Consider the following 15,285-nt stretch of genomic DNA (forward strand, 5'->3'; position numbering starts at 1 on the left):
AGCGCAGCGTCTTCAAGAAAGGAAACTCAAGCAAGGCAGATGACGATTATTGTTTTGGGACGAATATGCACCCCAAAGAGTGCAGTAATCGTATTTTGCCAAAGAGCGCACTCACTGTAGCATTTTTGAAAAGTAAGAGTGTAGAAAGGGTGTTCTCATTATACATATCCACGAGGGTGTGATATTTTTGGTGTGCATAAACTACGCAGGATGCTTAACAAGTGTTAACTCGGGTCAGATTCTGATTGCCAAAAACATTTTCTGGTCGCACTTGCTTCTCAACAGATCACCGACAATACTTCCGCAGATAAAGCTCGCCTGAATAACAGGTGTAACTTGAAGATGGTAAAGAAACTGACTTGTCCTTTTTCAACAGCTGAAACGCATCTTCGGGAAAGATTATGGTTCGTTTGACGAGACTTTGTTTCGCCGTAGCTTGGAACGTGAAGAAGAGCTCAAGTACTGCGCAAACAAAAAGGTTTGTTTTAATTTTTTCCGTTTTCCCCGTTTTCATCATCGTCATTGTTGTTAGAAGCGACTGTGCCAGTCTTTCTAGTTATTTTTTACTCTTCAGTCCAACTACGTAACTTGGGAAACAGCTTTGATTGCATATCCTTCCTGGTTCACATCGTGCAACAAAAAAACATTGTGGCCTTACTTTGCCGCCCGTGGTTCAACTCTTGCGTTCGCCAACGCCCACACTCTTAATGTTTACACCCTTTGGGGCTTGTCCCACAACGATAATCGTCATCTGCCTTGCTTGCGTTTCCTTTCTTGAAAACTCGGCGCTCGCTGCTTTCCTCTCAAGAATGCATGCCTTGTCACGCTGATAACGCGCAAGCCGTTCGCTACTTGGAAGTATCGAGCTCGCAGCGCTGAAGAAAGGAAATGCGGGCAAGACAAATGACGATTATCGTTGTGGAACAAAATACAACCCACAGGGTGCACACTTTTTTAAGTGTATTCCTTCTGAAGTGGCGCATTAAAAAAAAAGTACACCCTTTGGGGCATATATCTTGTCCCAAAATGATCATCATGTGTATCGCCCAGATTTCCTTTCTTTAACGCTGCGAGCCCGGCACTTCCAAGTCACGAACGGCTTTGTGCGTTATCAACGTGACACAACATTCTTGTGAAGTGGGACAAAATAAGCCCCAAAAGGTGTAAAGAGCGTAGCGCGAATGCAAGTGCACTCTAAAAACAGTTGCACCCTTTGGAGTGTATATTTGCCACACAACGGTTATCGTCGCCTGTCTTGCACGAATTTCCTTTCTTTAGCGCTACGAGCCCGGTACTTCCAAGTCACGATCGGCATGCGCGTTATCAGCATGATGGAGCATTCTCGACAGGAAAGTAACGAGCGCAGCGTTTTTAAGAAAGGAAACGCAAGCGAGACAGATGACGTTCGTCGTTGTGTGGCAAATATACATCCCAAAGGGTGTAACTGTTTTTAGAGTGTGGTGTGACAGCCATCTCGGTTGTCTTCTCATTTGCCTTTTCTTTCCGCTGGCGTAGGACCAACTATCAGGTTGTTTACATGAACCCGTAAAGGGCCGTTTATAGTCCAACGTAACGCACGCGCGCGCGCGCGCGCGGGCACGCTACGTCACGTCGGCGAAAACGACACCTCTATAGTCGGGCGCACCGGCGCAGCTAACGTAACCGGCGGCTTCCAACGCGCCCCGACGGGCCCGGCACCGATTTGGCTCCGGAGCCATTCGCGCGTCGAAGTCGGCGGAACTCTCGCACCACAATGCATTGCGCGCGAAGAAAAAGGCGCTAACACAACTCCGCAGACAGCTTTTGCGGACGGCGCGCGACTTGGCGAACCTTCTGCGCATGCTCCGAAGATAGCAGCCTACGGCGCGCGCGTTGAAGTATTAGCCCCGAGAACGAACACGAGCGGCGCTGCGAGCGCCGCTCGCGTGACGTCAGGGCACGGACTCGCGCCTGTCGTCTGCTACAGTTCGGGCGTTGTCCGGGCGCTTTCTGCGGTGTTTTCGTTTGTTCGCCCTCGTTCTCTCTGCTTGTATACTTATGGTGGTCGTCTCAAATATATTTTTACGACGTCTTCCTTTGCGAACATTTATTCAAAGAGCTAATTTCTTAGACAACAATGCAGCTCTCGAAGGCAACGCTACGGTGCCAGCCGAAGCGACGCAGACCAGATCATTGCGGGTTTTTCATACGCGGATAGACAATCGCAAGAGCATAGCCTATAGGAATCCAGTTATGATACCATACCTGCCGCGGTGCAACAAGTATGTCACAAAGCTGGCTATATATGACTTCTACAGCAGTTACGTTGATTTTATTCCGTTAAAACAGGTTTGCTCACGACGAGTAGTTCATGGTATAATATCGAATTTTTGCATTTCCTCACAGAAACGCTCGGCAGTAGCACGGGGACTTAACTAGTACTGGAGCTTAGATTCTACACGCCTCGCTTGCTACCTTGACTGCTTGTCGACATTAGGCGGTTCTTCACGTGTTCATTTTTTTTAAGCGGCGGAAACTTGAAGTAAAGTTAATGAAGGCTTACAGCTATTTACAGAGTACAAATAGGAATGTACCAATATATATTCCCTTTTCCATGCTACACGTTCAACTCACCTCTTTAGAGCGCGTTTGTTAATGATTAATAATGTATGTTATGTTCCTCTTTTTTTGTCTATGTTACCTAGTGTATATCATTTATTTATTTCAATGCCGCAGTGTGTTTTGCATTGTTATTGTGGAAATATTTCACTGTTCTTTCATATATTGTATAACTGCAATGTTTTATGGCCACTATATAAATGTAATTTATATGGCGCTTGATGTGTTACCCCATGCAGCCATATTGTACCTAAGGGGGTGAGGTTACCTCAAGCCGCGTCTGTGCGACTTTTTTCCCTCATCCACCTCCACTTACCACTCCTCTGTACATGTGTGTGTGTAAATGGAAATTATTAAATCAAATCAAACTAACTTGAGAAATTTAATGGTGCTTGCTGCTTGAGGAATATACATGACGAATCTGTTTGGCGAACTGACACAGGCTGCTCGGCCCAATTTTTTTAGTGAAGTATGCCTGCTGGACCGCATCGCTGCAGCCAGAAAGAAGTCGAAGCGTCAATGATTAGTAGTACGGGACATATTGAAGATATGGAAATTCCCCCGGTGGAGGGTCAGAAATCAAGTGAAAGTATATGCAAGGCTTGTGGTGCTTTCTTTATGAATGTTTGCGATTTGATTGGAGCAAACTTAATTTGCCTGCAAGGTTCTCTTTTATGTACCGACGAAGCGAATAGTTATCCGTTTGTATAATTGAATAACGCTGGATGGAGACATGGTGAGACAGAAGGTGCTTGAATTTTCCTTTTGTATACAGGAAATATAAGCTGCGGTGTAGTAGCTCGAGAATACTTTAGCCATTCCAGTTGGCGCTGTAAAAAATGCTTTATGGTTTTAATTCGAAGTTGTAGTGAACTGATGGGTTTCGCGAACATAGCGTGCCTCGCCATACGGACAGTCGATTGCTACCGTTACGTGATCAGGGGTGTGCCATATTTTCGATAAAGGCTACTGAGGGCCACTATGAAACATTCCATCACTTTCAATTGAGTGGCTCTCGATCTTAACAACGAAACTTTTCTCTCAGGTGATTGCTACTATGGTGTTTGTGAATTAACTATGTAAATACTCTACATGATGCGCCGTCGTGTTAGCAGCCATGGGCAATTCGTTTTTTTTGGAGGCCTGTTTCAGAGGGGGATGAAAGTAGCAGCAAACTTTTTCATAAGAAATGCGCGCCTAACTATTTTTTTACGCATTAATGAATGGCCATATTTGAATAGAACAACACACCAGAGTAATAGGAATCATGATGAGAGCTTCGCTGGGCAGTGTCTTTCTAAAATCAGATAACATGTTGACGCCAATTACCAAATTTTTCTTCCACGTAAAATGCAATGCCTCTCATAGCTAAATACTAAAGGAATGTTAAATGTTTAGCGAAGCATCATACACAACTTCGCGCGTTGAATTTGCAGATATTCTTTTTTTAGTCAAAATTTACCGATAGACACGGCGCATATATGCATTGCAAAACCTAATAGGCCCCTTTAACGCTACTTAGCTTGCGATATCCAAGCCGCAAAGTTTCTCGACTCACACGCTTTTGAAGAAGAAACTGTGGTTAAGGTATGGCAGCTGAAAGAAGCCGACGCATTCTTCAATACGTACGGCTCGAGCCACCCATACCCCAAGCTTACACGAAGGGAACGAGCGCGCGCGGCAGCCGAGCGAGCCGGAGCGAGCGGCAGTCCTGGCCGTGACGTCACTCGCGAGAGGGCGCCACTCCTAATTCTCGGGGCTAATAGAGGGGATGGCATCTCGGCTGGCGCAGCGCAACCGACGTAGCGTGACTGACCGCGAACGACGCTCGACCGCGCGCCGATAACGTCGGACTATAAACGGGCCTTAAAGGGCCGTTTATAGTCCGACGTAACGCCCGCGCGCGCGCACGCTACGTTACGTCGGCGAAAACGACCCCTCAATAGTCAGGCGCACCGGCGGCTTCCAACGCGCCCCGACGGACCCGGCGCCGATATGGCTCCTGAGCCATTCGCGCGTCGAAGTCAGCGAAACTCTGGCACCACAATGCATTGCGCGCGAAGAAAAAGGCGCCAACACAACTCCGCAGACGGCTTTTGCGGACGGCGCGCGACTTGGCGAAAACCTTCTGCGCATGCTCCGAAGATAGCAGCCTACGGCGCAACCGACGTAGCGTGACTGACCACGAACGACGCTCGCCCGCGCGCCGATAACGTCGGACTATAAACGTGCCTTAAGAAATGGGTCGAGTCGGCTTTCCGGGGTGGAATTGGCCTGTCGAGTTCATGTAAAAATGAATTCACTTTATTTTCCTTAAAGACCCCTGTTGAAGTGTTACATAAGGGGTGGGTTTTACATAAAACGCTTGTCGGGTCAGGTTAAACGAGCATCGAGTCGGGCTGAGTCAGCCCGACTGCATGGGTTAGGTTGACACAGCCCATACCGCTTGCAGCTTGCATGTAAACGCGGACGGGTCACGACGGCTAGCGCTGAGACTTGCACGGGACCCCTCTGACGTCAGCGTTTTATGCACTGACAGCGGGAATGGTATCAGGACAAGGCAAAGACAACCAATCTGCAGTGCAGCGTCATTCTAACAATAAGCGCCATGAAATAGAGCTGTTCCAGACGGCTACACGAACGAGAAGCTTGTTTGGAACCCGATGTCTTCTCTCGACACTGCGTGCCGCCATTTTCCTGACGCCTCAGATGCAAGTTCAGATTCGAGTTCATGGCCGCGAATAAATAGAAGCCTTTGTTGACGTGGGAAGCGTACAAGTTGTTTTCAGAGAACCATTTCTAATTTCGTCAATATTTTATTTTGTTTGCTGGAAGGTTTGTTCCAACGCTAACCTTTTTCTCTCTTTCTTTCTTCCTTTCTTTGCAAAATCTCATAAATGCAGTGTGGAGCCAGCTTCAGCGTGCCCAGAGACCTGAAGAAGATGCACTGCCCTTACTGCAAAACACTTGCATGTGCGAAATGCGGGTTCACAGTGAGTGCTACATTTTAATGTTATATCATTACAGGTGGACTTCACCCACATTGGAGGCACGTAACAGAAAATATGGGCCGACCCCGTAGGTAGTGCAGTCTCATACCGGGTCTCAAAGCGCTCGCTGTCCCGAGGAAAGAATGCGGGAAACGTGAATGCGTGACGCTCACGCCAGACGTTTCAGACGCAGACTTTGACACAGGCGGAGCGCGCGTGCGATCGTGACCTAATGATTACGAGTATGAGGCTGGTGTGTTGCAAGACAGGTTCGATCCCGTCGTCGGTCATGCATTTCTTTATTGCATTATAGGATAAGTGCGTTATAGGCATTTCTTTATTGCATCATAGGATATTGCATCAATTGCATAAAGGTACCTGGGTTTATAACTTGACAGCGACCTTCCTTGGAATACCCACCTTGCTTACGTTTGCAAAAAAACTTCGCGCCTTGTCTAATGTACAATACAATATATTACATGCCATTATTAGTAAGAAAAATGGTAACACACGCTTTAGGCTACAGTCTGCTGCGACATGGAATAACTCTTTACGGGGTGTTCGCTGGCTCAACAGAATAAATGCTATACCTGGCTATACTGCGCTCCCTCTTAAAGAACATACGAGCCTGAATGCTGACGTACACCGTTTTCAAAATACTTTCGATGCCCGATTTCAATGATATTTCGATGTAAACGGCTGTTTTAAATCAGTTCTGGTGTAGTGAATTTCTAGTTCCGTGCGTTTCTTCCCGCTGTAAAGCCCAAAGACCGCTTTTGGAGGCCACGTTGTTCCACATGGTACGACACTAGAGCACGCACTAATTATGTTACCTCAATAAATTACCCTCCAACACCTTCTGTACAAAAGCTAAATAAAAGGTGAAGAGGCTGCTAAGGCACATCTGGGTCTAAAGGCGTATTTGCTTTTTTTTCCTGTTATTGGTTGTGTTGCATGTGCAATACTTTTGTACCATTTTGTTCACACGCATTGCTTGTTTCTGTGTTTCATTATGGTCAATGAAAATTATTTTCATAGAGAGTGTATAAATATCATTTTTTTCTTGTCTGCTATACTCGAGCTCACTGCTTAATATTATTCAATTACAGACCAATTTCACTCACTAGCTGTTTACTTAAAGTATTTGAAAAAAATGGTTAACCGTCGCCTTGTGTTCTTTCTGGAAGGTCGCGGGATCGAATCCTAGCCACGGCGGCCGCATTTCGATGGGGGCGAAATGCGAAAACACCCGTGGTGCTTAGATTTAGGTGCACGCTAAAGAACCCCGGGTGGTCAAAATTTTCTGAGTCCTCCACTACGGCGTGCCTCATAATCAGAAAGTGGTTTTGGCACGTAAAACCCCATAATTTAATTTTTTTTGACCCTCATTAATCTGGCTTCCGAAGAGCAAGGTCTACAACCGATAATTTTGTTCTCCTTGAGTCATATATACGTGATGCATTTGTACACAGCCAATACTGTCTATCTGTATTCTTTGATGATATGATATATGATATATGATATGATACTGCCTGGCGATACGGTATTTTGCAAGACCTGTCGTCCTATGAAATTTGTGGTTATATGCTGAACATCTTGCGAAACTACCTCTCTGAAAGGAAGTTCCGCGTAAGAATTGGCAATGTACTATTGCGCACTTCAAGAAAACGGCGTACCACAGGGAGGAGTGCTAAGTTGCACACTTTTCCTAATTAAAATGAACTCTCTCCGCTCTGCTATACCATCCATGGTGTCTTATTCTGTCTATGTGGACAACATCCAAGTCAGTTTTAAATCTTGCAATCTGTCCATATGTGAACGCCAGATAGAGTTGTGTTAATCGGCTCGCGTAATGGGCAGACGAAAACGGGTTTAGATTCAGTGCAGAGAAGACTACCTGTGTGCTGTTTTCCAGACGAAGAGGGGTATGTCCTGATCCATGCATTACGATGAATGGGAGAACCTTGGTAATTAGAAAAGAACAAAAATTTCTGGGCGTAATCTTTGATAGTAAGCTAACCTTCATGCAGCATATAAAACAGTTGAAGCTGAAATGTGTTAAAACTATGAACCTTTTAAAGATTTTATCTCACCAGTGTTGGGGAACAGATAGGTATTGTCTCCGATCTCTTTTTAATAGCCTTGTGTTGTCACGCATAGACTATGGATGTATTGTTTACCAGTCTGCTTCAAAGACAGCACTTAAGCTACTCGATCCTATCTATCACTTAGGTATCCGCCAAGGACTTGGTGCCTTTCGTACGAGCCCTGTCCAAAGTCTCTATGCAGAGTCGGATCAGTGGCCACTGGGTTATCAGCACACATATCTCGGAGTCACCTATGCAATAAGAACGATGCCGCTGAAACAACATCCATGCAAAGCACTCATAAATGATCAGTCCACAAACCAGTTGTATTTCAACCGGCCTTCTCACGCCCGCTGTTCCCATTAGCAGTTAAGTCTGTTGCGGAAAAAGTTGGAATCGTTTTCACAGATCTGCAGGAAAATGACTATGCTGAACCCATCCCACCTAGGAAGCAATGTCCAGTCACTTGTGACTTGTCCTTTACAGAGCTTAAAGGGATACAGAATAAAAATCGAAGAATATAGAGAAAGCCCCACAATTGTATTCCTAAGACACGATTGCTATAGTATATAGTCGTTATTCGGGTTACTTTTGAGCGGATGGCTTTATTTTTGACTCTCTATGAGCGGCCACCGCGTCACTCGCAAAGCGCTCCCGACAACAAGCCGGCGGATCTGACGTCACACCTACCCTCAGCAGCTGCGGAAGCGAGCTGACCGGCTGCGCAGTTTTGTTTTCCTCGCGCTGCGCAGTGCAAAATGCAAAGTTCTAGTGAAAGCGATAGCATGAGCGGAACTTATGACTCCGACTTGGATAAGCGGCCTACTGAACGGCCACGAACGATAAAGGCGTATGCCTACGATCCGTCCGCGTCGTCAAGCGACATTGACGACGACCCGCCGCAGCAGTCCCCTTGCACGGCGCCGAGAGAGTCTGGACCAGCAAAGTGGTGTTTACACTGTGCATTCCATGTACAGGCGTTCGCCTCGAGAGATCAGCGGCGGCATCATAGGCAGAAACCAGATATAAACGCGGTTCCTGCGGCTCGGATCGCAAGCTCGCACCTGTCACGAATGAGTTAGCGAGACCAGAGGCGCACGCCTCATTGACAGTGTTGCATCCGTGGCGGTGCGCCCGGCGTGATTCATTCACGCAAACGCTTTGCCATGTTTGGCTTCAACAGAGCGAGGACGCTTATGCCTCAGGCTATGCAATGTCAGGCGACGTAAGGAATTTACTCTGCGTTCTGCGCAAAGCGGCTTGCTCCGCCCGCTTGGATGGGTAGCTGCTAGCGCGTAATACATGAAAGCCACCAATGCACAATACAGGTGCCGTGAGTACACACTGTACAAAAAAAAAAACGTAGAAATCGTTGAAGATATTGACGCGTGTAGACCTCCCTCTACCTACGCCATCGGAGCAGGTGTGGCCGGCGGCGTGAGCATAACAGTCGGCTACCGACTCTCGCGCGGCAGGTGCTTGATGCGCGCAAGTAGCTGTTTTGAGAATCGATGCGATGAAGCAACGGGTGAGGATTGAAGCCAGGCATGTGCAGTGACTGAAATGCGCCTCTGTAAGCAGGGAACGTCTTGTTATTCACGGAGTGAACGAGTACATGCGCAGCGGTTTCAGCGTCCCGTTGTTTCATCGCAGCCGAGCACTCCTTCCCTTGGTGGACACGAGATGGCGCCACCAGTCTCATGGCGGCGAATTTTTTTTCGTCAGCCGTCGCTTCAGACGATGCGGATTTCGATTCATTCTGGCAGAATTGGCCAAACATCTGGCCCAGAACGTCGTACAAACGACAAATTACGGTCAAACGCACCTGGGCGCAAAATTACAGCGTGAACAAGTACGCGAGAAAAAGACTACCGCTGCCTGCCGTTTTCTCATGCGCACAGCAGACCCTCGGCATTTTGCGGCGTTGACACGGCTGCTCCACACATCAAACCACAAATCCACGAGATGAAAGACGAGGTTTTCGAACAGATCACACGAGGAAGCGGTACGAATAGGGCGGTCGAACAAAGAAAGCGCGTTGCTGCAAACGTTACCTCGCCCCTTCGCGCGCTCAGTGTGGACGATCGCTCACATTGGGCCTCGAGGTGGGTAAGCGTGACGTGACATCCGGTTTTGCCAGAGCTTTCGGAGGAGGCCGGTAGGTGCTGTGATTTGAGAAATATTCATTAAAATAATTACTTTTCGCTCACTTCTCCTCAGAGTGTTGTTTTGGTCGCTCTCGCTGCGACAGCTATGACTGGAGACAGAAATCTCGGCGACAAATTTTTTTATTCACTATCCCTTTAGCGTCAATATCTTCAACGATTTCTACGTTTTTTTTTTTTTGTACAGTGTGTACTCACGGCACCTGTATTGTGCATTGGTGGCTTTCATGTATTACGCGCTAGCAGCTACCCATCCAAGCGGGCGGAGCAAGCCGCTTTGCGCAGAACGCAGAGTAAATTCCTTACGTCGCCTGACATTGCATAGCCTGAGGCATAAGCGTCCTCGCTCTGTTGAAGCCAAACATGGCAAAGCGTTTGCGTGAATGAATCACGCCGGGCGCACCGCCACGGATGCAACACTGTCAATGAGGCGTGCGCCTCTGGTCTCGCTAACTCATGCGTGACAGGTGCGAGCTTGCGATCCGAGCCGCAGGAACCGCGTTTATATCTGGTTTCTACCTATGATGCCGCCGCTGATCTCTCGAGGCGAACGCCTGTACATGGAATGCACAGTGTAAACACCACTTTGCTGGTCCAGACTCTCTCGGCGCCGTGCAAGGGGACTGCTGCGGCGGGTCGTCGTCAATGTCGCTTGACGACGCGGACGGATCGTAGGCATACGCCTTTATCGTTCGTGGCCGTTCAGTAGGCCGCTTATCCAAGTCGGAGTCATAAGTTCCGCTCATGCTATCGCTTTCACTAGAACTTTGCATTTTGCACTGCGCAGCGCGAGGAAAACAAAACTGCGCAGCCGGTCAGCTCGCTTCCGCGGCTGCTGAGGGTAGGTGTGACGTCAGATCCGCCGGCTTGTTGTCGGGAGCGCTTTGCGAGTGACGCGGTGGCCGCTCATAGAGAGTCAAAAATAAAGCCATCCGCTCAAAAGTAACCCGAATAACGACTATATACTATAGCAATCGTGTCTTAGGAATACAATTGTGGGGCTTTCTCTATATTCTTCGATTTTTATTCTGTATCCCTTTAAAAGAGTTGTCCAAGTGCCCTCATCCAGCAACATTTCATGGCTCTTGAAGACAAGTAAAGATGTATTGCATTTTTCACTGATGCTTCGAAGTCTGAAAATTCGGTATCATGTGCAGCCCATGGCCCAAACTTCTCCAACTCTAAAACTTTGCATAAACATAGCAGCATCTTTACAGCGAAAGCGTACGGTATTCTGATCGCTGTTGAGTATATAGTACAGCGCAAGATACAAAAGTCTATATTATACACAGATTCTTTAAGCGTTGTCACAGCCCTGTCCTGTGGCAAAGCAAGCCGAAACCCTGTGTTGAACAAGCTCCTTCAACTCATTCAAGTAGCGTATAAGCAACATCTTGCTCTTGTATGCTGGGTGCCAGGCCAATGTGGGACCGCAGGCAATGAAATGGCGGATAAAAATGCTGGACAAGCAGCTCATCGGGATACAATTGATGTAAGCTGGGTACTTGGTGTAGACATGAAACCTGCGGTACGAAAGGCCCTCCGTAATCATTGGCAAGCTGAATGGGATAAGCAAGTTGAAAATAAGCTGCACCTGCTTAAACCGAAGTTAAACAAATATTTTCCACTGAAGCTTGATAGACACACCGAAGTCACCCTGGAACGACTCAGAATAGGACACACTTATGGCACACACAAACACCTCTTGACTACAACTGACCCACCGACTGCACACGTTGCAGTGAGAACTTAACCATGCTACATGGCCTCATTCAATGTACTCAACTTCACCGAGAGCGAGCGGCTCATGTTAGGGAACTTTACTCACTACATACCTCCCCATCCCTCAATGTTCTTATCTGAGGATGCACTTTTTAACTTTAAAAGAGTGCTTAATTATCTTGCACAAGTTAACTTTCTAGACGTTATCTCATATCATCCTAACCATCAGATTGTGCCTCACAGATGAGATAGGGTCTGATGCACAAAAGTATGTCTGAGCTCTCGCTCTTCTTGCGTAAGCAAGAATTGTACAGCTAAGGACTCGGACAATCCACAATAATTTACCATGTGTGCCTGTAACCAATGCATTTAAGGCATTATACTTAATAATTATTTTAGAATTGATGCACAAGTATTTATAGACATATATTACGTGTAGGCCTCTATACAGCCTTTATTTTAAGTCGTAGTCCTAAACTCACAATTTTGCTAAACGTTAAACGTGTGGTAAATTTTGCCACACGGTAAATAACCTCGAGTGGTCAAAATCAAACCGGAATTCCCTACTACGGTGTGCGCCATAATCATATCGTGGCTTTGACGCAGAAAACCAGATTTTTTTCACAAGGTTCTTCTATGTCGCGCTGCGTTGGTGGTGTAGCGCACCGCATTTTGAGCAAGCATTATTTTTACTTCAGAAATATACGGCTCTCACATAAACCTTCTTTGCCTCAAAGTTTAGGATGGAACTTTGACTTGAAAGGAACTCGTTTCGTTGGGTAGCGCCTTAATTTGATCCGCATATGAGAAAAAAAAAATAAAAGCTTGCCACCCTTGAGGACTCTCTTAAAACAACTTCTCACTCGCCAATGCGCCACTTCATTCGCAGTGCATGTTGCTAATTTTCAGAAAGGATAACGCTGACCTGCATCTGGGGCGTAAGTAGTCTCACAAATTTTACGTGTTCTGGAACACAGTGGCATTGTCTTAGCTCCAAATGGCTGAGGGTCTTTTGAAAACGTTCTGTAACGCAACGCTATAGATAGCATTAAAAAGGGGGACACTGTGGCTTGAGGTGAACTTTGTAAAAGCTCGATGGGGGCAGCAAAGTACTTTGCAATAAGCTAGTAAGTAGAACAAACATAAATCCTGATGCTAAGACAAATGAAAGGAAAGAGAATGTTTGAAAAGGCGGCAACGCAAAAAATAGACAGGGACGTATAAAAGACAAGAACAAGCGCTGATACGGAATATGACTCAAGAGAACGGGCAATTGCTTGCTGCGAATTTATCTTTACGGCAAAGCTCAAGCGTTATCCCAGCTATAGTAACTTATGCAGAAAGTGACGTCACTCAACATGCTAAGGGAGACGCATCTCGGCATTCGTTGCGACAGTCATGCACTTTCGTCTGCTTAGACTATAGTCTGAACATACCCTCAGACGCCAAGGCATCGAGCATTCCTATAGAGTAAAATTTGACCACTATTTATCAAGACTGATTTGCTATATTCGTCTGTATTAAAGGAACACAGATTGAAGTGCCTGCAAATCTGACGTTTATTCATATGCGCATCCACATTTTTCAGTGGCGCAAGGAGCACGAGAACAGATCGTGCGAGAATTTCAAGAAGTGGAAAAGCGAAAATGATCCGAACGATCCTGAATTTCAGTCGCAAGACTTGATCAGGAAGACTGCCCTCCGTAAGCACTCACTTTGACAGGAACGTTGTTTTTTGCTGAATCGAGTGGTGTGCGCAACCTTTTCTCCTTCTTTCTTTTTTTTATTTACTTCAAGCTTCTTGTCATCTTGAATCTCCTATACCTTTTACTCAGGTACATGATAGCCCCGCTACCTTTACACTGGCTAAACTGATTTTCCCTCTTTGTTTCTTCCTGCCTGCCCTAAGCTGTCGACGTGAAGTAATAACGTGAAGCAAGGCTGGCTAGATCCTTACCAAATTCCTCAAATGGAGCCGCATGCGGTTCTTTAGCCACCTAAAAACACATCAGAGAGCTGCCGTATCTTATTGTAAATATAAAAGAAATAGCATAAGGTAAAACGAGATGTGTCTGAGAAAAAGAAAAAAGAGCGAGCAGAGACCAAAAGTACAAAGGTTCACCACAGGGAGTACCTGTTCTTTGTGCGAGAAAAAACAGCTAGGTATTCTGAAGACTGAATACTATGTACACCCTTACTATAGTTTCTCTGAATAATAAGAAAACCGACAAGGCATTAAGATTTACCGAGCAAACAAACTTTAGCGAACACTAAAAAAGTCGGACTGTAACAACCAGCTTTTATACACGTAGAGGGTATTCAAATTAAGAGTGCTTCTGCTCTGCTCTAGCCACCGGAGTAGAACCCCTCCTCCCCCCCGGCCCTCCCCTCCCTCCGGTGCCTTGCACACGACAGAAGACAGCTCAGCCTCGCACGCTTTCACTCGTACATGCAGCATACGGTGCGCGACGAGGATGTTAACGCCCTTGGAATTTATACGGAACATCACGGCGACGGCGACTTTGATGGTCATGGCAGAAATGCGCCTGGAGTGTCCATATAAGTGCTATCGCAATAAAGCAAAAGTTTGCCCACCAGCGCCACTGAAGATCGAACTCGTAACCCTGCGGCAGTGTGCAGTTGAGAGTAGGACCATGCTAAGGCATTCAGCCATCACTCGTTAATTTGGGCGCTTCGCAGGCATGTATGTTGATGCCACAAAAGACAACAATGTAGTGGACGAAAACGACGTTATGCGCATCGCGGTGAAATTGGCGGTGCCACTGTGCGTGACTGCTGCTGTTGTAGGAAATGACTTCAGAGCCGGGAATTGTTGCAATCTGCTGTTTTTTAATTTTGCGTCCAGTCAAACCTAATTCGTCTTTACAAGATGGAGATTGGAAGCCTTATTTTATTCGCTGCACTTCGATTCAGGTTGTTTTATCTGAAATTCAGATTCGTAAGACTTTGCTAGTCTGCTGAATTTTGCAAGTACTGTTGGGCAGAAAATGCGAAAAGATACAATTACTGGTTTATGTCAAACGGTAACTCAACGTGGCGAGAACAACATGCGAGAATAAGACAAGAAAGCGAAGAGACAGTATTTTCCTGTCTGTTTCTTGAATGCTCTTTGTGCTACTAGCACGAGGTCGCGGGTTCGATTATCGGTCGTGGTGGCTGCATTCCTTTGGGGCCGGAATGCAAAAGCGCTCGTTTGCTTAATTTCGGTGCACCACGGTAAAGCACCCCAGGTGGTGGAAATTCTTCGGAAGCCCCCAACCCCCTTCCCTTCCCCTTACACATACACGCACGCGCACAAAAACGGCTTATCTGACAACGGCAAACACCACAGTTTCTTCCTCTGCTTGCTCGCTTTGCCCTTAGACATTTAACGTGCTTAGACACAATCACGAACTAACCGAGCAGAGAGTGCCGGCTAATAAACAGTTAATTGAAAGCGTGGCACCATACCATATCAAGTCATATCAAGTTATGCTAATCATACATTACTTAAACAGGTTCCGAAGACCGTCTTGCTAAAGGTCTTTGCAAATTTTGGACTGTTCAGTACCGACTGGCTGGCTAGTCAGCTGCCTGGCCTTGGTGAAGTGTCTTCTTGGCAGAACACTTGTTTCTGTGCTCTGTGAATTTTTGGTGAAATCTCCGCTATTCGAGGTGCCTCGCCTCCCCGTCTTGCGGCCATGGACGCGGAGCATGCCAGAG

At 46.6% G+C, this 15,285-nt stretch overlaps 1 protein-coding gene across 1 annotated transcript in view; it reads left to right on the forward strand.

The window, feature by feature from the left end:
• LOC135897420 (E3 ubiquitin-protein ligase RNF31-like) overlaps window positions 1-15,285 on the forward strand; it is a 55,232-nt gene that overhangs the window by 17,333 nt on the left and 22,614 nt on the right. Inside the window, exons 5-7 of the mRNA XM_065426032.1 lie at window positions 377-478; window positions 5,502-5,591; window positions 13,151-13,265. Of these exons, the coding sequence (XP_065282104.1) occupies window positions 377-478; window positions 5,502-5,591; window positions 13,151-13,265 (307 nt within the window). The remainder of the gene's footprint in view (window positions 1-376; window positions 479-5,501; window positions 5,592-13,150; window positions 13,266-15,285) is intronic.

This window comes from Dermacentor albipictus, chromosome 1 (assembly GCF_038994185.2).
Source record: "Dermacentor albipictus isolate Rhodes 1998 colony chromosome 1, USDA_Dalb.pri_finalv2, whole genome shotgun sequence".
NCBI classification, from domain to species: Eukaryota; Metazoa; Arthropoda; class Arachnida; order Ixodida; family Ixodidae; genus Dermacentor; species Dermacentor albipictus.